General features: G+C 32.7%; 1 protein-coding gene across 1 annotated transcript; it reads right to left on the bottom strand.

Moving 5' to 3' along the window:
- Positions 1 to 294: 294 nt before the first annotated feature.
- On the bottom strand, positions 295 to 17,956 carry LOC134715044 (adipose-secreted signaling protein-like). Its single transcript, XM_063576905.1, has 4 exons — positions 17,801 to 17,956; positions 8,364 to 8,606; positions 2,346 to 2,474; positions 295 to 1,118 (listed from the first exon to the last, which is right to left on the bottom strand). Exons 1-4 carry the CDS (start codon positions 17,826 to 17,828, stop codon positions 1,018 to 1,020), a joined length of 501 nt encoding a protein of 166 aa, XP_063432975.1. The 5' UTR covers positions 17,829 to 17,956; the 3' UTR covers positions 295 to 1,017.
- Positions 17,957 to 19,366: the final 1,410 nt, after the last annotated feature.

Raw genomic sequence — 19,366 nt, 5'->3', positions numbered from 1 at the left:
CAAAAATTGGAAATTGAGGTCAAATTTGATATTGACGATTTTCCCTTTCACCGTTCATCAGTTATGGTCCATGTGGTATTGAAAATACCAGGACACAAATAAATGTCAATAAATCCGGTTTGCTGTCGCTCTGGCAGCCTCTTGGTTAAGTCTGTTTTTTAAAACGGCTTCACATATTGAGCTGATTTTTAGTATGTGTATCGAAGAGTAACAAATTGTGATGTAATAGAAAGATACAGGAGGTGTAGTCTGTTTGGGTTGTCAATTGTGTGTCTTGAATCAAGAACACGAGAAGACTTATATATATCTAATATGTTAAACATACTTTTGATTAAAATATCATTTGATGATACAACATACACAATATTACAACATATATTCCTTTAACGTTTAAACGTTTGGTAAAACAACCAACAGTATTCCTCATCCATTAGTAAAGGTCAATACAACATTATTTTATTACAAGAAAAAAACTTAAATTCGTCTAGTTATTTGAAATTTAAAAAAAAATATATAAAAGTTTTCGCGGAAACCCGTGTCCTACTTTCGATAGCTGCTGTCGGTGTAAAAGTGTAATGACGACTTTTCATTAAAATAATGTTTTCTAAAAAAAAAAAATTCTTCAGATGCTTTTTCTTGATCTCGAATATAAGATATAGTGTCTCATTGGCACGCATACCAAATCTTCTTATATCTATAAAGTTTTAGTTTCATAAACATCAAAAAGGTTTACAAATGTATCATGTCAAAAGAAATAAATCCTAACCAGTCAGACTGTCAGTAAATGTGAACAGGATTAAATTAATCCATGAGTAAAATATGAAGAAAAAAAATATAGATAAAGAAAAACAAATTTTGCTCTGGTTGAAAAAAAAAAGCTTTGACCAGAATTAATAAAATCCTTTGAAGGTTTGACAAATTAATTGATGTCTAAAAAAAGGCAGAAAAATCCTAAATGATTACGGAACGTAGACCGCTATGTCTCGCTTCATCAACAAAACCTGTTATACACAAAAATTAAAAGCCTTGCCAGTCACTCATAGCGTCAGAATCATATTCCGGGTCCACTTTAAAACATTTGATGCCATTCTTTAAAGCTGGTGTTCCCTTACCTCTTCCTACAAATATATAAATGCAAATTCGGCAATTATTCTTATAACAACATTATAAATGATTGCAGTAATTTTAATTTCTATTGTCAACAAAAATAGATTATCATCATTCATCTTTTTTGTAATTTGACTGGCGCAAAGAAATCAACATGTTTCAAGATTGTTTACCTCCAGTGGCTGATGTTTCACTTGTATTCAGGACACTGGACTAAATAGTTAAATTATTTATGTCAATTGAACATCGATCTTTAAAATATATTTTTTCTGCTTCTATGACGAAACTGTGATTGATTAAATGTAGGTTACCTAACGTCCAGTGATAAATATTTCATGCATGTTCAGGATAAGACATTGAAGCATTTGTTGACCATGTCCTCTTTGTCACGTATTTGTCATGCTCTCTTTAAAATTACTTTTTAGCATCTTATATATGTATGAAATATTTGCAATTGAACGTATACGTTGAAATAATTTTTAAATCCTTTATTATAAAGTCAACCAACATTAATTTACAATTTTCCTTTGACAAGTTTAGCAATGAACAAAATAGACAAAACGACCTTGCGTATCGCCATAAATCTCCATTAAAGTTATACAGCGCTTTCTTATTCTCAGAAGACAATGATTTAGTTCAATCTCGTTTCTCTCGAGAAACACCACCATCTTCTTGTCAACTCAATGTCATCACATACATCGACATTAGCCGTTATCTCTATAATCCCTTATTACAAAGCTATAATTCATCATGACAATATTACCTCGAGGTTATTCATTCAATATTTATACACGGAGCACCCACATCTATTGGAATGATAATGTTAACTTCGATACCAATATATTTTTCAATCATGATGTCTTCATGAAGAAATAAAAATTCAACTGCAATGTATACTAGTATTTCATTTCACAAAAGAAAATAATAAAGATAAAATTAATGAAGGCGAAGTATCCATTTGCATTTAATGGCAATATGTCATAATGTTTTATAAAGGAAAGATAAAACATTAATTTTATATTGCGTTTATCTTATGGTAACAAAAAGACGACACACCGATAGTAAGCAAAGGTCATGTTGAATATATTCTTATACATTCTGCCATCAGCAACAAACGAAAAAATTGTTTCTTTACTAAGATTATATAAAAACATATTAATATACTAGTAGCTATTTTTTTTACGTCAAGCGTTGCAAAACTATAAATGAATAATATATATACTGTCTGGTCTACATACCTAGCACCCTAGCGTGTAAAATCAATTTCACAGTCTTTTCTGGTTCACTACAACTTTTGAGGAATAGTATCTCCTTTAATAGCTTTTCTTTATGAGCATAAAAATGTAGCATGAGCGAGTGACCATTTCCTGAAACATAATAACTGTTACATTTTTACTTCAAAAAACCTACACATTATATTTTAGATCTTGCTTGAGTGTAAATAAACTTTTTGTTCAGATTTTTAATACCAATCGGCCGCCGGTATACATATCTAAATATAACGAGAGGCTCTCAAGATCCTGTGTCGCTCACCTGACTCTACTTAGTTTGTTTTTTTTAAATTATATGAAAAAAGATAAAAATCATAACAGATACTTAAATAATGATTGAGGCAAAATTTGGTTTTATATTGCATTGAATTTTGTGGTTCTCTAAAAGAAGACTTTTGTATGCATTTCCCATACTAGGGTCCTTTGATAAACTAAGTCCCCCGCTAGCATCCATCTTGGATGATGGATCGGCTACAAAGTAACAACACTTGGTCAGCACCTCAAAGGAACATTCATGCTATGTTTGGTTTCATTCCATTCATTGATTCTCTATAAGAAGACGTTTGTATGTATTTCCCATAGAGGCATATGTGAAACTAAGTCCCCCGATGGCGGCCATCTTGGATGATGGATCGGCCACAAATAAACACCACTTGGTCAGCACCTCTTAAGGAACATTCATGCTATGTTTGGTTTCGTTCCTCTTTGACATTTGTATGTATTTCCCATAAGGTCCCATGTTAAAACTAAGTCCCAGTTGGTGACCATCTTGGATGATGGATCGGCTACAAAGTAACAACACTTGGTCAGCACCTCATAAGGAACATTCATGCTATGTTTGTTTTCATTCCATTCAGTGGTTCTCTAAAAGAAGACATTTGTATGCATTTCCCATACTAGGGTCCTTTGATAAACTAAGTCCCCCGCTAGCATCCATCTTGGATGATGGATCGGCTACAAAGTAACAACACTTGGTCAGCACCTCAAAGGAACATTCATGCTATGTTTGGTTTCATTCCATTCATTGATTCTCTATAAGAAGACGTTTGTATGTATTTCCCATAGAGGCATATGTGAAACTAAGTCCCCCGATGGCGGCCATCTTGGATGATGGATCGGCCACAAAGAAACACCACTTGGTCAGCACCTCTTAAGGAACATTCATGCTACGTTTGGTTTCGTTCCTCTTTGACATTTGTATGTATTTCCCATAGGGTCCCATGTTAAAACTAAGTCCCAGTTGGTGACCATCTTGGATGATGGATCGGCTACAAAGTAACAACACTTGGTCAGCACCTCATAAGGAACATTCATGCTATGTTTGTTTTCATTCCATTCAGTGGTTCTCTAAAAGAAGACATTTGTATGTATTTCCTGTAGGGTGCTGTGTTAAACTAAGTCCCCAGCTGGCCGCCATCTTGGATGATGGATCGGCTACAAAGTAACAACACTTGGTCAGCACCTCAAAAGGAACATTCATGCCATGTTTGGTTCCATTCCATTCAGTGGTTCATTAGAAGTTACAAATGTAAAGAGTTAACGACGACGGACGCCAAGTGATCAGAACAGCTCCCTTGGCCCGAAGGCAAAGTGAGCTAAAAAATATGTATGGGGTTTTAAATAATATATTAACAAATATAAAAGATACTAGTAGATAGAAATTTAAATAAGCAACAATGATCAGAAAGACATGATCGCCAAATTAATCCTATAGGCGAATTCTTCAATTGACTCTGTATTGGAGTTATTTTTCTTTATTAATGACTACTTACAATTTGTTAGTCTTTTTGTCTGTTTCTTTACTTGCATTACTTTATTTTGCTAAACAATATTCTTTCTATTTACATAACAATGTTTGTGAGGCCATGTTAGATTATAGAACAATCTATTTTTTTTAGCGACAAACCGAAAACAATTTTTTTCTTTTCAATTTTAACATTAAATATAGTGGCAGCTGAGGGTAAAACAAATCTTTTTTTTTCTCAGGGTCCTAAACAAATTATTTTTTTCACCACAAACTGAAAACAAACTTTTTTTCCAAAAAAAAACCCATAGCCCCCCCCCCCCCCCCCGAAAATCAAATGGTTGCTGCCTAAGTACATTCTACATCACACGTGGTACCGTCTTGTGTTACTTGTGTAAACAAATTCGAGGAAGGGGGACGGGGTTGTGGTTAATTCAGTTATATAACAACTGAAAAAAAAATAATGTGAAACAGATGTTCCATGGCAATCAACAACTCGTGATAGAATTCGATTTTTTTTTCGAATGTTGAATTTCACTTCACCCCTTCACTGTGCTTAAACGGCCGTGGGTAACTTAAGTTACCCACAGCCCAAGATGGAGCCGCCTGGCTTCGGTTAGGAAGTTTGCTCCTATATAATTACAATACCATGAAAACAAAAGAAATGTTCAGTAATTAAAAAGTTATATAAATCTTTTAGGGAAACTCTGCAATGTAAAACGTGGTTAGTTACTACAAAATAAACGAGTTCAGCGCGATTTGCCGAAACACTTATGATGTCCGTAACTTCAAAACAACTTGTCCGTAACTTTTTTCCTTATACCAATAGGGATGTCCGTAACTTTAGCTTGATGTCAGTAACTTTCAAAGAGGTCAATTCTTAGCAGAAATACAGATGAATCAGTCCAAACCTCTAAAGAAGATATGTATGATTTGATACCCGATCTTATTGAACCCCTGAGGTCAATGAAACTGTTAGAAGATTTAAAATCTACCTTTATTACTATAATCAACTGACACATGTTGAATAATATAGACTTCCATCTACTCCTAGATATTGGCATTTTTTTTCTCACAATCAACAACACATCACACTAGATATAGTAGAGACCATACCTTTTTGGCTAACAATTCAGAATTATTTAAAGGAAAGAATATCAAATTCCGCCAAGGACTCATCAGTGAACAATCTATAAAGCTAGAAGAATGTTAGATAAATTTCGCCGTACCGTCAGATCCCGTGTTATCCCGGGAATATTTTTTTCAAATTAAACGGAAAATCCGTGACACTCTGGTTTACTTTTTCTCTTGTTTAGTTTGAAGCATATCGCTATTGTATAAATCTATGTAATAATTAAGGGGTTTGATAGTGTTTATTGTCCTTTAACTGTTGAAATTGTTAATCTTACAATTTTGAAAAAAAGTTACCCACATCCGAAAATAAAGTTACGGACAGTCTGATTATTTTTAACTTGTAAGTTACGGACATCTTATACATTTTTTAAAAGGTGGCCTTGCGCTAAAGTGAAGTCAAAATTAACGAATTTGAAGTGATGGTAGGTGATTTCTTTATTCAAAAATCCTATCAATATTTACATAGATCATGAAAAACGTTGCAAAAAGTATATTTCGTATCAACTGTCATCTCAACGAGTTTAGAGTCCGCCATCTTGGGCTGTGGGTAACTTAAGTTACCCACGGCCGTTTAAGCACAGTACCCTTGGAACTCTTGGTGTCATAGTCTCTTTGTAAGTAAAAACTTTTATCAAGGAAAACATGATAGGAAATGGAAGTTCTGGAATATCATACCACCTTTGATATATTTACTAGTCATGATTCATACACAGACAGGTGCTGCTTTTTAATCTCCTTTATAATTTTATAATTCTCATTGCCATTTCGCTTTTTCCTCTTTGGAATGCTGGGTTTTTTTTTTCTGTTTCAACAGTTTTGTATTTCATCTTCATTTTCGCACAAACAAGATAGAATTACTGTCAATTTTTCCAGTTGTGTGCAAAAGAGACAACAGTTCAATTTTTCTGTAAAAAAAGTACAGAAAACATGCTGCAAATGAATATTCCAACTCAAAAATGAAAAACAAAACTCTATCAATGCCGTTTGTTATTTTTTGTTCTGGAAACTAGAGAGGATATTCCCAAACTGCTGATTATGAATCCTTCATTTCATTCCCATATGATCTTAATGAATGCAAGTTATCATTGAGTTACTGTTATGATATTTCTGTCTTTTCAATTTGTTTTAAAATGAAATTGTAAATGTTCTGTTTGCTGTATTGACCGATTTTTGTTTAATAATCCTAATACCCAACGGTGAACAATCAGATTAGATACAGATTGTCATGTAATTGGTTTCCTTTATTTTGTTTTTTCATAATATAACGAAAACAACTGAGTTCACGAAATTGTTTGGTTTCAAATGGAATTAATAATCTTAATAGAAGCTACTGAATATATACTAAACGTTGCTTAATCCCTCTTCACTTGGACTCGTATCTCATTGTATATATTGGCATTAACTTGACTCGATCAGCTCTTAACATTAAATCAATGCTCCAGAATATTTTAATGTTAGCAGAGTATTTTTTTCTCTTTTGGGAGTACTATAAAGATGATATTAATGTTGACGGGAAATACAAATTAGAAAGATTAACAAAAATTGACACACTTAAAGTGTCTCACATTCAGTGTAATGAAAAGTTCAAAGAACATCATATCATGTTGTTCTAATCTGTAATATGGCTACAATTACTTTTTACCTACCATCTTCTGTTGGTGTAATCTGTTTGGTGGTTTCAATTACATTTTACCTACCATCTTATGGTGAGTGGTTTCAATTACATTTTAGCTACCACTTTCTGTTGGGTGGTACCACCATTGTATACTACCTTTCTGTGTGTGTAATCTGGTGGGTGGTTTTAATTACATTTTAACTACTAGTACCACATTCTGTTGGTGTAATCTATTTGATGGTTTCAATTACAATTTACCAACTATTTTCTATTGGTGTAATATGTCGGATGGTTCTGTGTGTATTATCTGGTGGGTGGTTTCAATTACATTTGTTAAAATACCACCTTATGTTGGTGTACATTGTCGGATGGTTTCTGTTGGGGTTGTACGTTGTATAATCACATGGACATTTTATCTACAAGTTTCTGTTGGAATTGTCTGTTGTATAGTCACATGGACATTTTACCTACCAGTTTCTGTTGGGGTTGTATGATGTATAGTCACATGGACATTTTACTTACCAGTTTCTGATGGTGTTGTCTGTTGTAAAGTCACGTGGACATTTTATCTACCAGTTTCTGTTGGGGTTGTCTGTTGTTTAGTCACATGGACATTTTACCTACCAGTTTCTGTTGGGGTTGTATGATGTATAGACACATGGACATTTTACCTACCAGTTTCTGTTGGGGTTGTCTGTTGTATAGTCACATGGACATTTTACCTACAAGTTTCTGTTGGGGTTGTACGTTGTATAGTCAGATGGTAATTTTATCTACCAGTTTCTGTTGGGGTTGTCTGTTGTTTAGTCACATGGACATTTTACCTACCAGTTTCTGTTGGGGTTGTCTGTTTTTTAGTCACATGGACATTTCACCTACCAGTTTCTGTTGGGGTTGTCTGTTGTATAGTCACATGGACATTTTACCTACCAGCTTTTGTTGGGGTTGTATGATGTATAGTCACATGGACATTTTACTTACCAGTTTCTGATGGTGTTGTCTTATGTATAGTCACATGGACATTTCGTCTACCAGTTTCTGTTGGTGTTGTCTGTTGTATAGTCACATGGACATTTTACCTACCAGTTTCTGTTGGGGTTGTCTGTTGTATAGTCACATGGACATTTTACCTACAAGTTTCTGTTGGGGTTGTACGTTGTATAGTCACATGGACATTTTACCTACCAGTTTCTGTTGGGGTTGTCTGTTGTATAGTCACATGGACATTTTACCTACCAGTTTCTGTTGGGGTTGTCTGTTGTATAGTCACATGGACATTTCACCTACCAGTTTCTGTTGGTGTTGTCTGTTGTATAGTCACATGGACATTTTACCTACCAGTTTCTGTTGGTGTTATCTATTGTATGGCTACACCGACATTTTACCTACCATCTTCTTTTGGTGCAATCTATTGGGTAGTAACATGCCATTTTACCTATACCAGTTTCTGTTGGTGTTGTCTGTTGTATAGTCACATGGACATTTTACCTACCAGTATCTGTTGGTGTTGTCTGTTGTATAGTCACATGGACATTTTGTAATGGATTCGTTTCAACATTTTCTCCTAACTTATCCTGAACACAGAAGGACACTTCATAGTAATGATGGACTTTTAGAAAACCTAAATGTATGTCTATTGTATCGTCGTTTATATTTTTCACTTGTATTTCCATGTTATGTGATTCCACTTGTTCTGGAGCGAAGTGGACATGTCCTTCGTGGCCACCATCAGTTGCTATAATTAAAATTTACAACTATATCAGTTTTTAATAAGATGTTTCAAATATATAAGTTTAGACTTCACACGTCTATCAGCATATTCACTAAAAGTTTTATTGCCTTTCAGACAAATAAAAAATAAAAACAGTCAAAATAAGAAGCAGATCTAACTGCATCTGTTGTATATTTGACATCTACAGTTAAATAGAATACATGTATATGCGTTTAACATAGTCAGCTTACATTAAACTATTAAGTGAGAGACGACACCATCTTTATGATGACACGTGGAGTTAAAAAACGTGCAAGCTTCTTATAATTTTACATATGAAGCTCCTGTATGATGTCAACCTCATGTGAAACGTGTAAAATATTGACAAGAGAAGCACAGTTGGTTCCCATGAGAATGCCGATGTTTGTTAAAAAAAAAGAGGAGACATGTGCTCCATCTATATAGCTAACTACATGGTTGCCTATATGGGAAGTAAACTTGATAATCCACACTCAGCAATTCAAAATCAGTGTTTTATTCTCCTTTAGATTTCTTACATGTATATAAATAAAAGATATATATGTATAGATTGAGAAGATTTAGATGGTTAGGCCACAACATCGCACACCTAAAACAGCTTTATATTGGACACCACCAGGAAAAAGGAAACCAGGAAGGCCTAGAATCACCTGGTTAGAAAATTTCTTGCGTAAAGTTCTGATCTTATTATCTTAACTTTGTTATCATGCAATGTAATAGAACTATAATGGTACTTTGTTAATCCCTTTGCCTACATCAAACAGAAATAAACTACATGTAAAAGGTCCGAGTGATCTATTGTTTGCTACTACAATGTACACTCTCCTATATAGACTCGTCCGCCCAGCAGGGTACACAACGGTGGGTCAATTGTAATCCTAAAACCTAGCTCTCGTACCTTCTTTTAAGTTCATCAAAGTTGCAATCGCGACGCATCATTAGTTTACACTTGTAAATCACATATATACTATATACTCTAGTATAAAAAAAATGGTATAGAAATCAAATTTAATTTCAGTAAATGAATTATGGATTCTAATATGTCGGTATCGAAATTACATTTGGTGTAGTAATGCAGTTTTGCTTCTCGCGGTACATTTTTATAACTAGTTACACGGTGGTAGGTCTCTAAGCGTCTTGAGAATGTCCGTTTGTTGTGTTTAATCTCAGTAACTGTTATACTCATCGAGTTGCATTATTACACCGATTTATCTAATGGTAGTTTAATAAGAATCAAATGACTCTACACCAAGTCATATGATATTGCCAGCACATAAATCGGAAAATTAAAAGTATAGATCAAAGTCATCTTAAAAAATACACTGTTTTTGTGAGGTGATTCTCCTTTAAATACATCTGTACATCTTGATGTTCATTTACTTGTTGTAGAGCATTTTTCCAATTTTACATTAGTTTCTACAAGGATTTGTATAGTTAGATCTAACTATACAAAATAATCCTTGGTTTCTATTAGTGAAAGCAGTTACGCTCCTATACAAATAAGGAATTTGTAATCAGACAATTTTCCAACAAACATTGACAAAGTCTAAATGACATGGATGTAATTTGCACTCTGATTTTCATGTTGGTAACTCAGTATCTCAGTAATAAAAAACGTTATGTTAGAAGAGCCTTATATATATATATATCTTGCTATATACTATATGTCTTGCTCAGTATTGAAGACCGTGACGTGTTGTCAACGTCATGTCAAGTTGGTCCCTGGTGAAGAGTTTTCTCGTTGGCTGAATAAAGTTGAGTTTTCTATTAAACTGAATAAAGTTTGCTTTATTCCCCTCTATACATTATTTACGACCATTCGGTACTTTACAACTCATCGCTCACATTTGATAAAAGCCGAGACATATTCGAACATCGAGATTAAGCTGCACACTAAAAAATTACTGTATTAAGGTCAAGTACTATTTGATAACTGACAGACGACTGAAACAAAAGCTTGAAAACTTATTATGGATAACCATTATTTAGACTGGCTAAATTAAGCAAGTCTAAATAATGTATATCCATAATAAGTTTTCAAGCTTTTGTTTTCAGTAATGTACATGTTCATTCCTGTTATTTTTTTGACAGCTTTCAGTAAACGTAATTAGTTTGTGAGGAGATTATTTGAGAATTATACACTGAGGGGAAATAAAAAAGAAAAAGAAATGTAGCAAGTATTACTTTTACTAGCTATCATATCTATGGTTTACATTACTATCGTGATGTTATGTAATAAAGACGATTGAAAAAGAACCGATATGATCGTTTACGAACAGTTTCTGGAGAGGTTTGATTAATTTGATTATGGTGTGTTTTGTGATGATAAATAAGCACTATTCAGAAAAGATAAAGACAGTTCCCGAAACATAACCATGTATAATTTTCGTGTTTTCAAGAGTTTAAATAATGATAACGAATTACTTCAATGAAAATTATCATTTGTATTTCTCGTCTTACAGATGTATATATATAGAGAGAAAGTTGTCACTGGTTCAGACGTACTTGTAAATATTTTAATTATTTCTGTGAATGTATCTTGCATTAATTTGTAGGATCCTTTACAATAGATATCATAATTCAGCTGATCTGTAACAGTACCATCTTCATGCCTTATATATCATGTACTGTATAATATTACGACGCTAGATTAAAACGGACGAGGAAAGGTAACACCCGGCCACAGAAAACTTTATTTTTGTGAAGCCAAGGCGGTCGAATGGTCTAGCATGTCGGATACAGTGCGGTTGGTGTCACGATATCTCAGTAGCATAAGTTCGAATCCCGCCGAGGGAGAAAAAACAGATCTAACAATGTATGGCTGATGTTTAGACGAGTTGGAAAACGTCTGAATAAATATAATCCATCTCACGTTGACATCTTCCGCCAAAGCTTTAAGGCATTCGTAATAGCTAACACAGCTGTATAAATAGTTACATTTCGCTGTCACTTACCTTTATATAAAGAACTGTAAGCTTGAAATTATATATTTGTATACAAAATGTATATTTTAATTATAACAAAATCGCAAGGGATTCCGAACCCCGAGTCTCGTCGGTGATTGCTGCTGTAAGTGTAAAAGTGTTATGTTGACTTAAAAAGTGAGTCCATGTATACGTAAAATACAAAATTTAAAAAAAATGTATAGATGCTATTTCATCGTCTTGAAGATTCGTTTCTGTCATACTTTCCTAACAATTCATCATCGGATGGTTTACTAATTTATCATGTCAAAAAAAGTGTAATCCCAGACTGTCTGTAATTGTAAACTGTAAAAAAAAAACCGAAGTCCATCTCATGATATCAGAAAAATACTGAAAATGAAACATGTATTATCAAAAAGTTTGCTTCAGACATAATCATAAAAAAAAAGACTTCTGCCCAAGTTTCATACAATTTTATGACTATTTGACAACGGAATAGATGTGTAACGAACCGTTCAAAATCAGACTATATCTACTAGTTTAAATCTAATTTGAATAAAATCTAATAAACTGTTTTTCTATAAATTTAATGAAGGCTAATCCTGACAAATTCCAGGCTATAGCCATTGGGAAAAACAAATAAACATAATTTGATATTTAATTTAAATGGAAACAAAATTTCTTGTGAAGAAAATATTAAACTTCTTGGAATAACTATAGATTTGACTTAAATTTTAACAATCATACATCTGAAATATGTAAAAAGGCATCACGACAATTAAATATTCTAAAACGTATGGGTAAATATTTAAACAGGCTAGGTAGGTTAACAGCATACTACTCTTTCATACTTTCGAATTTTAACTATTGTCCAGTAATTTGGCACTACTGAAGTGAAAAAAAATCTTTTAAAATGGAAAAAATTCAAGAAAGCGCTCAGATTCATTTATGTAGATTATGATATTCCTTACGAAAAATTGCTAGAAAATCTAAATTACCATCTTTAAAGATAAGAAGAATAGAAACAATTGCAAAAGAAACATTTAAAATAATTCACAAAAAAGTCCGAGCTACCTTCATGATTTGATTGATATAAAAATTAACAAGTATGATTTAAGATCACAGGAAATAGCAGTACTCCCAAGAGTTCGAACTACTAATTATGGCTTAAAACCGTTTCGTTATAATGCTGCACAAATCTGGAATGAGCTACCGAACCATTGTCGAGTGGAAACATCTTTTGAACAATTCAAAAAATTGGTACAAACATACTAGGATCCAAGTAACAGCTCATGCCAGTGCAGTGCATGCATATAATGTTTATGCCTGTTTTATTTTACTTTTATTTTCTGTGTGACTATATGATTTTTGCAATTTTATTATTAACTTGTGCTATGTTAAGGGAAATTCCGCGATTTTTCACTTATCATCTTATTATGTTCATCTGAACATAAAAAACACATTTGCAAAGTTTTAAATTTATATTCCTTCTAATAACGGAGAAAATCAAGTATTTGTACCTTTTTTGGTTGAATTCTCGAGTGGGTCGTGACGTATTAGCCCGATTTATTGAATTCTGGGAAAAAAATAAAATCTGTTTAACTCTTATAGCTTATCGACAATATACGTAATTAAAAGCGCACAGCTGACGAATGGCCGTAGTTATTAACCACAATATAAGAATGAACGAAAATGAATATGCATATACCGTTTTGTATTGATTGAATTAAACTCCTATAAAAGTATCTCTAGTAAATGTTTTTGAATAAATTTAATTAATTATTGTTGAGATTTTTTTCATAAAATATTTATTGAACATTTTTACTGATATTGAACTGAAAATATTTCAGTTCTATTTACCGTTATTGTTTTGATAATCATTTCAATGCAACTAATGTGTGAGCAGAGTGTGTATATTATTTTGTAAAGGTCACTGTATATTTCTCGGCTTGAGGTCAATTCGTTTACCTAGTAGCTATTTAGCCGCAGGTGTGAGTTCAAGCGTACACAGGTATAAATGTTGTTATTTGGAAAGGATAAACAGAAAGGATTAGAAAGAGTATGCTGTCACGATGTTAATACACTAATATACCATTGTACATCTGTTTGATATCATTGACTTTACCGGAATTTCTTAATTTGTATTCAAATCTGGCTGTGTTTAAATGCTAATAAAACCATTGCAATTTTAAAGTTTTTAATTGACAAAAAAATACTACATACAACATGCATGCTTTTTTTTAGTTTCTTTTTAACATTTTATTCTTACATAATTAAATTCATTTGACAATCATTTACACGAACTTTTTGTGAAAGAATACCAATTATCTAAGCTAAGGCATTATTTCTTGATTTTTTTAAGGATTTTTTTGAAAATTCTATGATAATATTTGTGCAATGTTGAACATGATAGCCGTCATTAATGATAATCCAAATAAGTAATACAGTAGTTGTAATAAAAGTTATATTTTAGTCATGCATAACTGATATTGACGAATTTAGAATAGTTCGTCCATACATTGTTGTTCTTGAAACAATAATTATTAGTATACATGTAAGTTTCCTGACGTATAAGAGCCATTGAGGATGAGCTCCAGAGAAAGCAGACTGGTAGCGTTTCGTTCGTTTGTTTGTTGGGAAAGGAGAGGAAATGCAATCGCTTGTACAGATAAACGACAGAATTACCATACAAGCATTTATAGTCAACACAATCAGAAACAGTTCCCATCATTAGACGGGTAATATGAAGGCTTCCAAGAATGAACAAGTGACATGTCTCTGAACAGTTAGAAAACGGACTATCGACATCGACCGCTTGTTCTTGATATTTGAAACTGTATGCATATATATACGTATACGTTTATGATATAGTGATGAGTTCTTGCGTCTGACAAAAACTAAATTCCTTCATGGTTATATCTTGCCATACGTTTATATTGGTTTGTAAGGTGATTACTCAAAATCGTTATTTAAAAATCCTGTTTGTGAGATGTAGATGCATTTCAATACAGAAATTTCGTCTCAGATATATTTCACAAGTGTATAACACGGAGAAGCTCTGAAGGTCCATTACTCCCATTTTGTTTGGGTGTGAACCATCGATGTTTACAGCAATATCAAAGAATAAGATGATGATAGTAGAAAGAACTATGGGCGTCATGTGGCAAATATTACATGCATATCGGACAATGAGTTGTCAATCTGTATGAAAAGATTTCCAATGAACCATATTATTGAGAGAAATGTTCACATGCTATTATACTCTCGTTCTAGTATTACAGGGTTCCTGTGACGTTCACCTTAGACACACATCTTTTTAATGATGTTTAAAAAAAAAGACAGAACCAATTTAATGTCATATTTCCCTATTTTTTTAAATATAACTAAAAGTATTTTATCTGACAAGAATACCCATATTTAGCGGACAAGTAATTTATTCTTTTTTCTGTTATTGAATACCAAGAAAGAAAATAAATCCCGAAACTAATTTGAAACTTTGATACTCAAAAGTTTCCCAGCAAAATATTCACATCCCCTGGGGATAATAAGGGTTCGTCCAGTGGCATATATAACAATTGTGATGACGAATTCCTTCCTTTGTTCGAGAACAATCTTATTGAAATATAAATCTGTGATTTTACTAGGTCCACAGCTTCAATGAACCAAAGCAAAAGTTATACATCGACCTGTATTTAAATCAAATTGGTTCTCTTCTTCTTCTGGTATACAATAGTCTATCGACATTCGATGATTACATACATATTTTGTCACCAGTAACAACATATTGAAATTTGGAAAGCTTTGGTAGAACAGTTCATGCGTAAATGCACGGACACGACTGGAAACGCCATTTTTCAATATTTCAAGAACCATAACTCCTGAACGGTAAAAGTCAAAATCGCCATTATTGAACTTGACCTTCATTTAGTTGTCAGTAACAACATATTAAAAATTTTTAAAAGCTTTGGTTGAACGGTTCATGAGTTAATGCACGGACAACATTTGATTGCCGCCCGCCCGCCCGCCGAGCATCCCCAAATCAATAACCGACATTTTTGTTACAAAAATCCGGTTAAAAATACTGAACCTAAATATTGTCGCCGCCGACGCCGACTCACACTCCGACGGAATCATAGATCGATATGTTTTGCTTAAGCCTTTGTGACATAAATGTCACAGGCTCGACAAAAATCACGTAAATTATTGTACAAATTCGCTTACGGTAATTTTCATACCCATAAATAATTAATATTGATATGTTGGACTAAAGTAAAGGTGATAATTAGTATCGTCAGTTGTCTGTATTGTCATTAATTTATTGCTTCAAACTGACCGTAATTATCCTGTATCATGAAACATCACACTGGACGTTAAACAACAATCGACCAGTCACAGTAAACTGTATAAACATCGAAACTCAACAATGTAAATAGATATAATAAGATGTGGTATATGAGTGACAATGAGACAACTCTCCATCCAAATCACAATGTTTCATAGTAAACCATTATAGATCAAAGTACAGGTTTCAACACGGAACCTTGGCTCAGCAAGCTATAAAGGGCCCCAAAATAACTTGTGTAAAACCATTCAAACGAGAAAACCAACGGTCGTTTATATTAATGTGTAATTTTACATTTCTGAATCATAACACCAGAGAAAGTTGGTTTGAAACTTTCGCAGATTTCGTTCCATAAGGAATCACAATTTTCCTCTTTTAAATCAGCTGGTTCAAAGTAAAAATTCATAACGGGAAAGTCCGTAATCAAATGGCAAAATTAAAAGCTCAAACACACCAAACGAATGGATAACAACTGTCATATTCCTTACTTGATACAGGCAAACTGCCCAAATATATATATACGAAAATTGTGTATACAAAGTCCTTAAATACAGACACAAACCTAGCCAACAGCCAGAGATTATTCTTGGTTTCTCCTATACACATTTTGTATAAGACTAAATCGTTCTTAAAGTTGACTATTCCTTTTCACTTTTGAAAACTATTGAAACTAAAAGACTAGATAAGACTTGGTAATTCCTGTGATAAATAATGGCTGAGATTGTTTCATTTTTTATAGCTTTTGGATAAGTAAAAAAAGTAGTTAAATCTACCGAGATTAATGAAAGCAATTTACTTCCTTATAGCAGGGTCCTTACAAGGGCATATCAATTAATACACACTAATCAAATAAATGTGTAGTGTAATGATCTGTCAAGTCCTCACTAAGATTGTATTTTTCACCATCTTTAAATAAGTCATCATAGAGTTATGGTTATCTATGCACCCTTGGCATAGAGAAGCTATAATCATATATATCGCAGAAGGCTAAGATTTACATTTAGTTAATATGAAGTTGTGACCAGGGAATGAATATGGTGGTTACAGTTTTTTTCCATCACCTGACAAGGACATTGTGTAAAGCTCCTCACAACTAAAATTTCAACATTTTAATATATGTAAAACAGATAGTATACAGAAGCATGCGACTTGTAGTAAATTGTAAAAATGGTCTTCTTTAAAGCATAACTGGGACCAGTTTTATCCCATTATACATCTTCCTATATGTACACGATGTAAGCCTTACTATATTCGAGCTGCTATATATTCAGTCATATACCTCATATACCTGATATACTCGTATCTGGGACATAACATACATGACATAAATTAACTAGAGTAGTATAAGTCATATTTACATAAAAAGTATTTTTATACAGTTGAACTTATTTAGTTTCATAATTGGTTTACATTGAGCAAGTGTCTTCTTATATTATATAAATAGCTGAAGCTAGTTGTCCGGCTTTGATCGTTTTTATGTTGCTAAATAAAATAACAAATCATGACTTTTTAAATTTGCATATAATTTGACATACGGTTATATCGCTGATGGTCAAGTCGGCTGCAATGTGAATTGACCTACCAACATATACTACTACATGTATGATTATGAATGATACCATAATAACTGACCAGCAGTACTATTTTATGTGTATGCTGGCCGTTGCCTGATGCACATGCTTGGCATATTATCTGGATATAGTAATAATATCAACACTAATTCTGAAACATTTCAATACCTCGTTGTCATATCCTTTTCATTGAGTATTATATAAATCAATAAGAGACAGTAACCCAACAGCATAAAAAACAAAAGATCTGTAATAGTATTTTTTTATACTTATATAGTCCATAACTTGATGATTTAGATGATAAAAGTGACTTCAACAATAATAAAGATCACAAGTACTTACTGTTGGAATTCTCCGATATCGTTTCCATTCTCTAACGTTGTCAGATCGATGAATAACCTGAGTGTATACCCCAAGCATGCAAGATCACTTTGTTCTGAACGTAGCAAAATGGTATCGTTAGTACAACAAACGGGAGGTAACTCTTCTTTCTAAAATATTTTAAAATTAAGCTAGACGATCCCGTGCAAACTCCGTTCTCGTCAAAACTATTTAAAAGTCACGTTGTTCGAAAAGAAATGAAAATTATTAAAAAAAATAAAATATCAAAAACGTTTAGAATAAAAAAAAATGAAATTAAAAATCACCAACAGACAATAATAAAAGTACATATAAATATTACACATGTTACACACGGAAATAAAAAAAAAAACTGCGATATGCGGCATGGGCGCAAATATTAACCGTAGTCCACTATCGCAAAACCTCGACCGATTATAGACCATTACAATGCTGTACATCTAGATTTGTTGTGGCGACCGGATTGAATGTCATTGAATATAAACATACTTTGTCGGGATACTATATTGGATTGGAGTGCCGGATGGACTGATTGGTCAGTGATATCATATCTTAACTTTACGCCGCATTATTTTATAAAGCTTTAACAAGGAAATGTATGCGTTAGCTATACATGTATCTATATTAGTTGTTTCCTTAAGATACACACGCACTTCCTCACTACAAAAAAAGTCAATTAATAAGATTTATAATATCAATCTTTTTTTTAAAGTATTATAGTCGAGTTCATTTGTTACTTGATTATAGGATAAATTAAGGTTATACTAGTATTTGCTATGGAACGCCGTAACTGCCTTATGTGTACTTGTTTCTAGATACGCTTATACTTTTCAATATATGCACATAGTTTTTCTATATATGCACATACTTTTTCTATATATGCAAATACTTTTTCTATATATGCACATACTTTTTCTCTATATGCACATAGTTTACTTTATATGCACATACTTTTTCTATATATGCACATAGTTTTACTATATATGCACATACTTTTTCTCTATATGCACATAGTTTACTTTATATGCACATAGTTTTTCTATATATGCACATAGTTTACTTTATATGCACATAAATTCATTTAAGGTGGTCCCTAACACTACAGGGAGATAACTCTGTAAAATCAGCTAAATGTTTAAATTACGTTGTTTTGTAAATGGAACATTAAGCTTCTCAATGATTAAAATCAGTGTTTGTCAAACTGCTATGTATCCAACCAATTTTTTCTGAGGAATTGATTTTTCAAAGGTTCAAAGCAAGGATTTGTATAGTTAGAACTATACAAATCCTTGGTCAAAGTAAATACTTTTAAAAAAAAAATTAAAAAAAAAAAATTAAACAAAGCAAATTAATTTAAGTGAAGGTGTTGGGTACCACCTTAAAGACAGAGGATTAATGACATGAATGATACATGTATATGTGGTTGTTAACTCTTCGCTGTACAACACAATAATAATACACATTTTTTTCTTGTTTATTGGCTTATTAAAAATACACACAATTATATTTTGCTCACACCTTGACATTTTCATTCACTTAACAAACATT

The sequence above is a fragment of the Mytilus trossulus genome, chromosome 4 (genome assembly GCF_036588685.1).
Source record: "Mytilus trossulus isolate FHL-02 chromosome 4, PNRI_Mtr1.1.1.hap1, whole genome shotgun sequence".
NCBI classification, from domain to species: Eukaryota; Metazoa; Mollusca; class Bivalvia; order Mytilida; family Mytilidae; genus Mytilus; species Mytilus trossulus.
This window is presented reverse-complemented; position numbering and strand designations above follow the sequence as displayed.

Bases quoted from the DNA above. Each gene is read 5' to 3' on its own strand.
- LOC134715044 (XM_063576905.1), bottom strand. From the start codon at position 17,828: ATGGAAACGATATCGGAGAATTCCAACA. The intron at 2,475-8,363 runs GTAGGTAAAATG...ATTATGTTTCAG, and splicing joins GACAACACCAACAGATACTG to GAAATGGTCACTCGCTCATG. The intron at 1,119-2,345 runs GTATGTAGACCA...ATATATTTGTAG, and splicing joins TTTACACGCTAGGGTGCTAG to GAAGAGGTAAGGGAACACCA.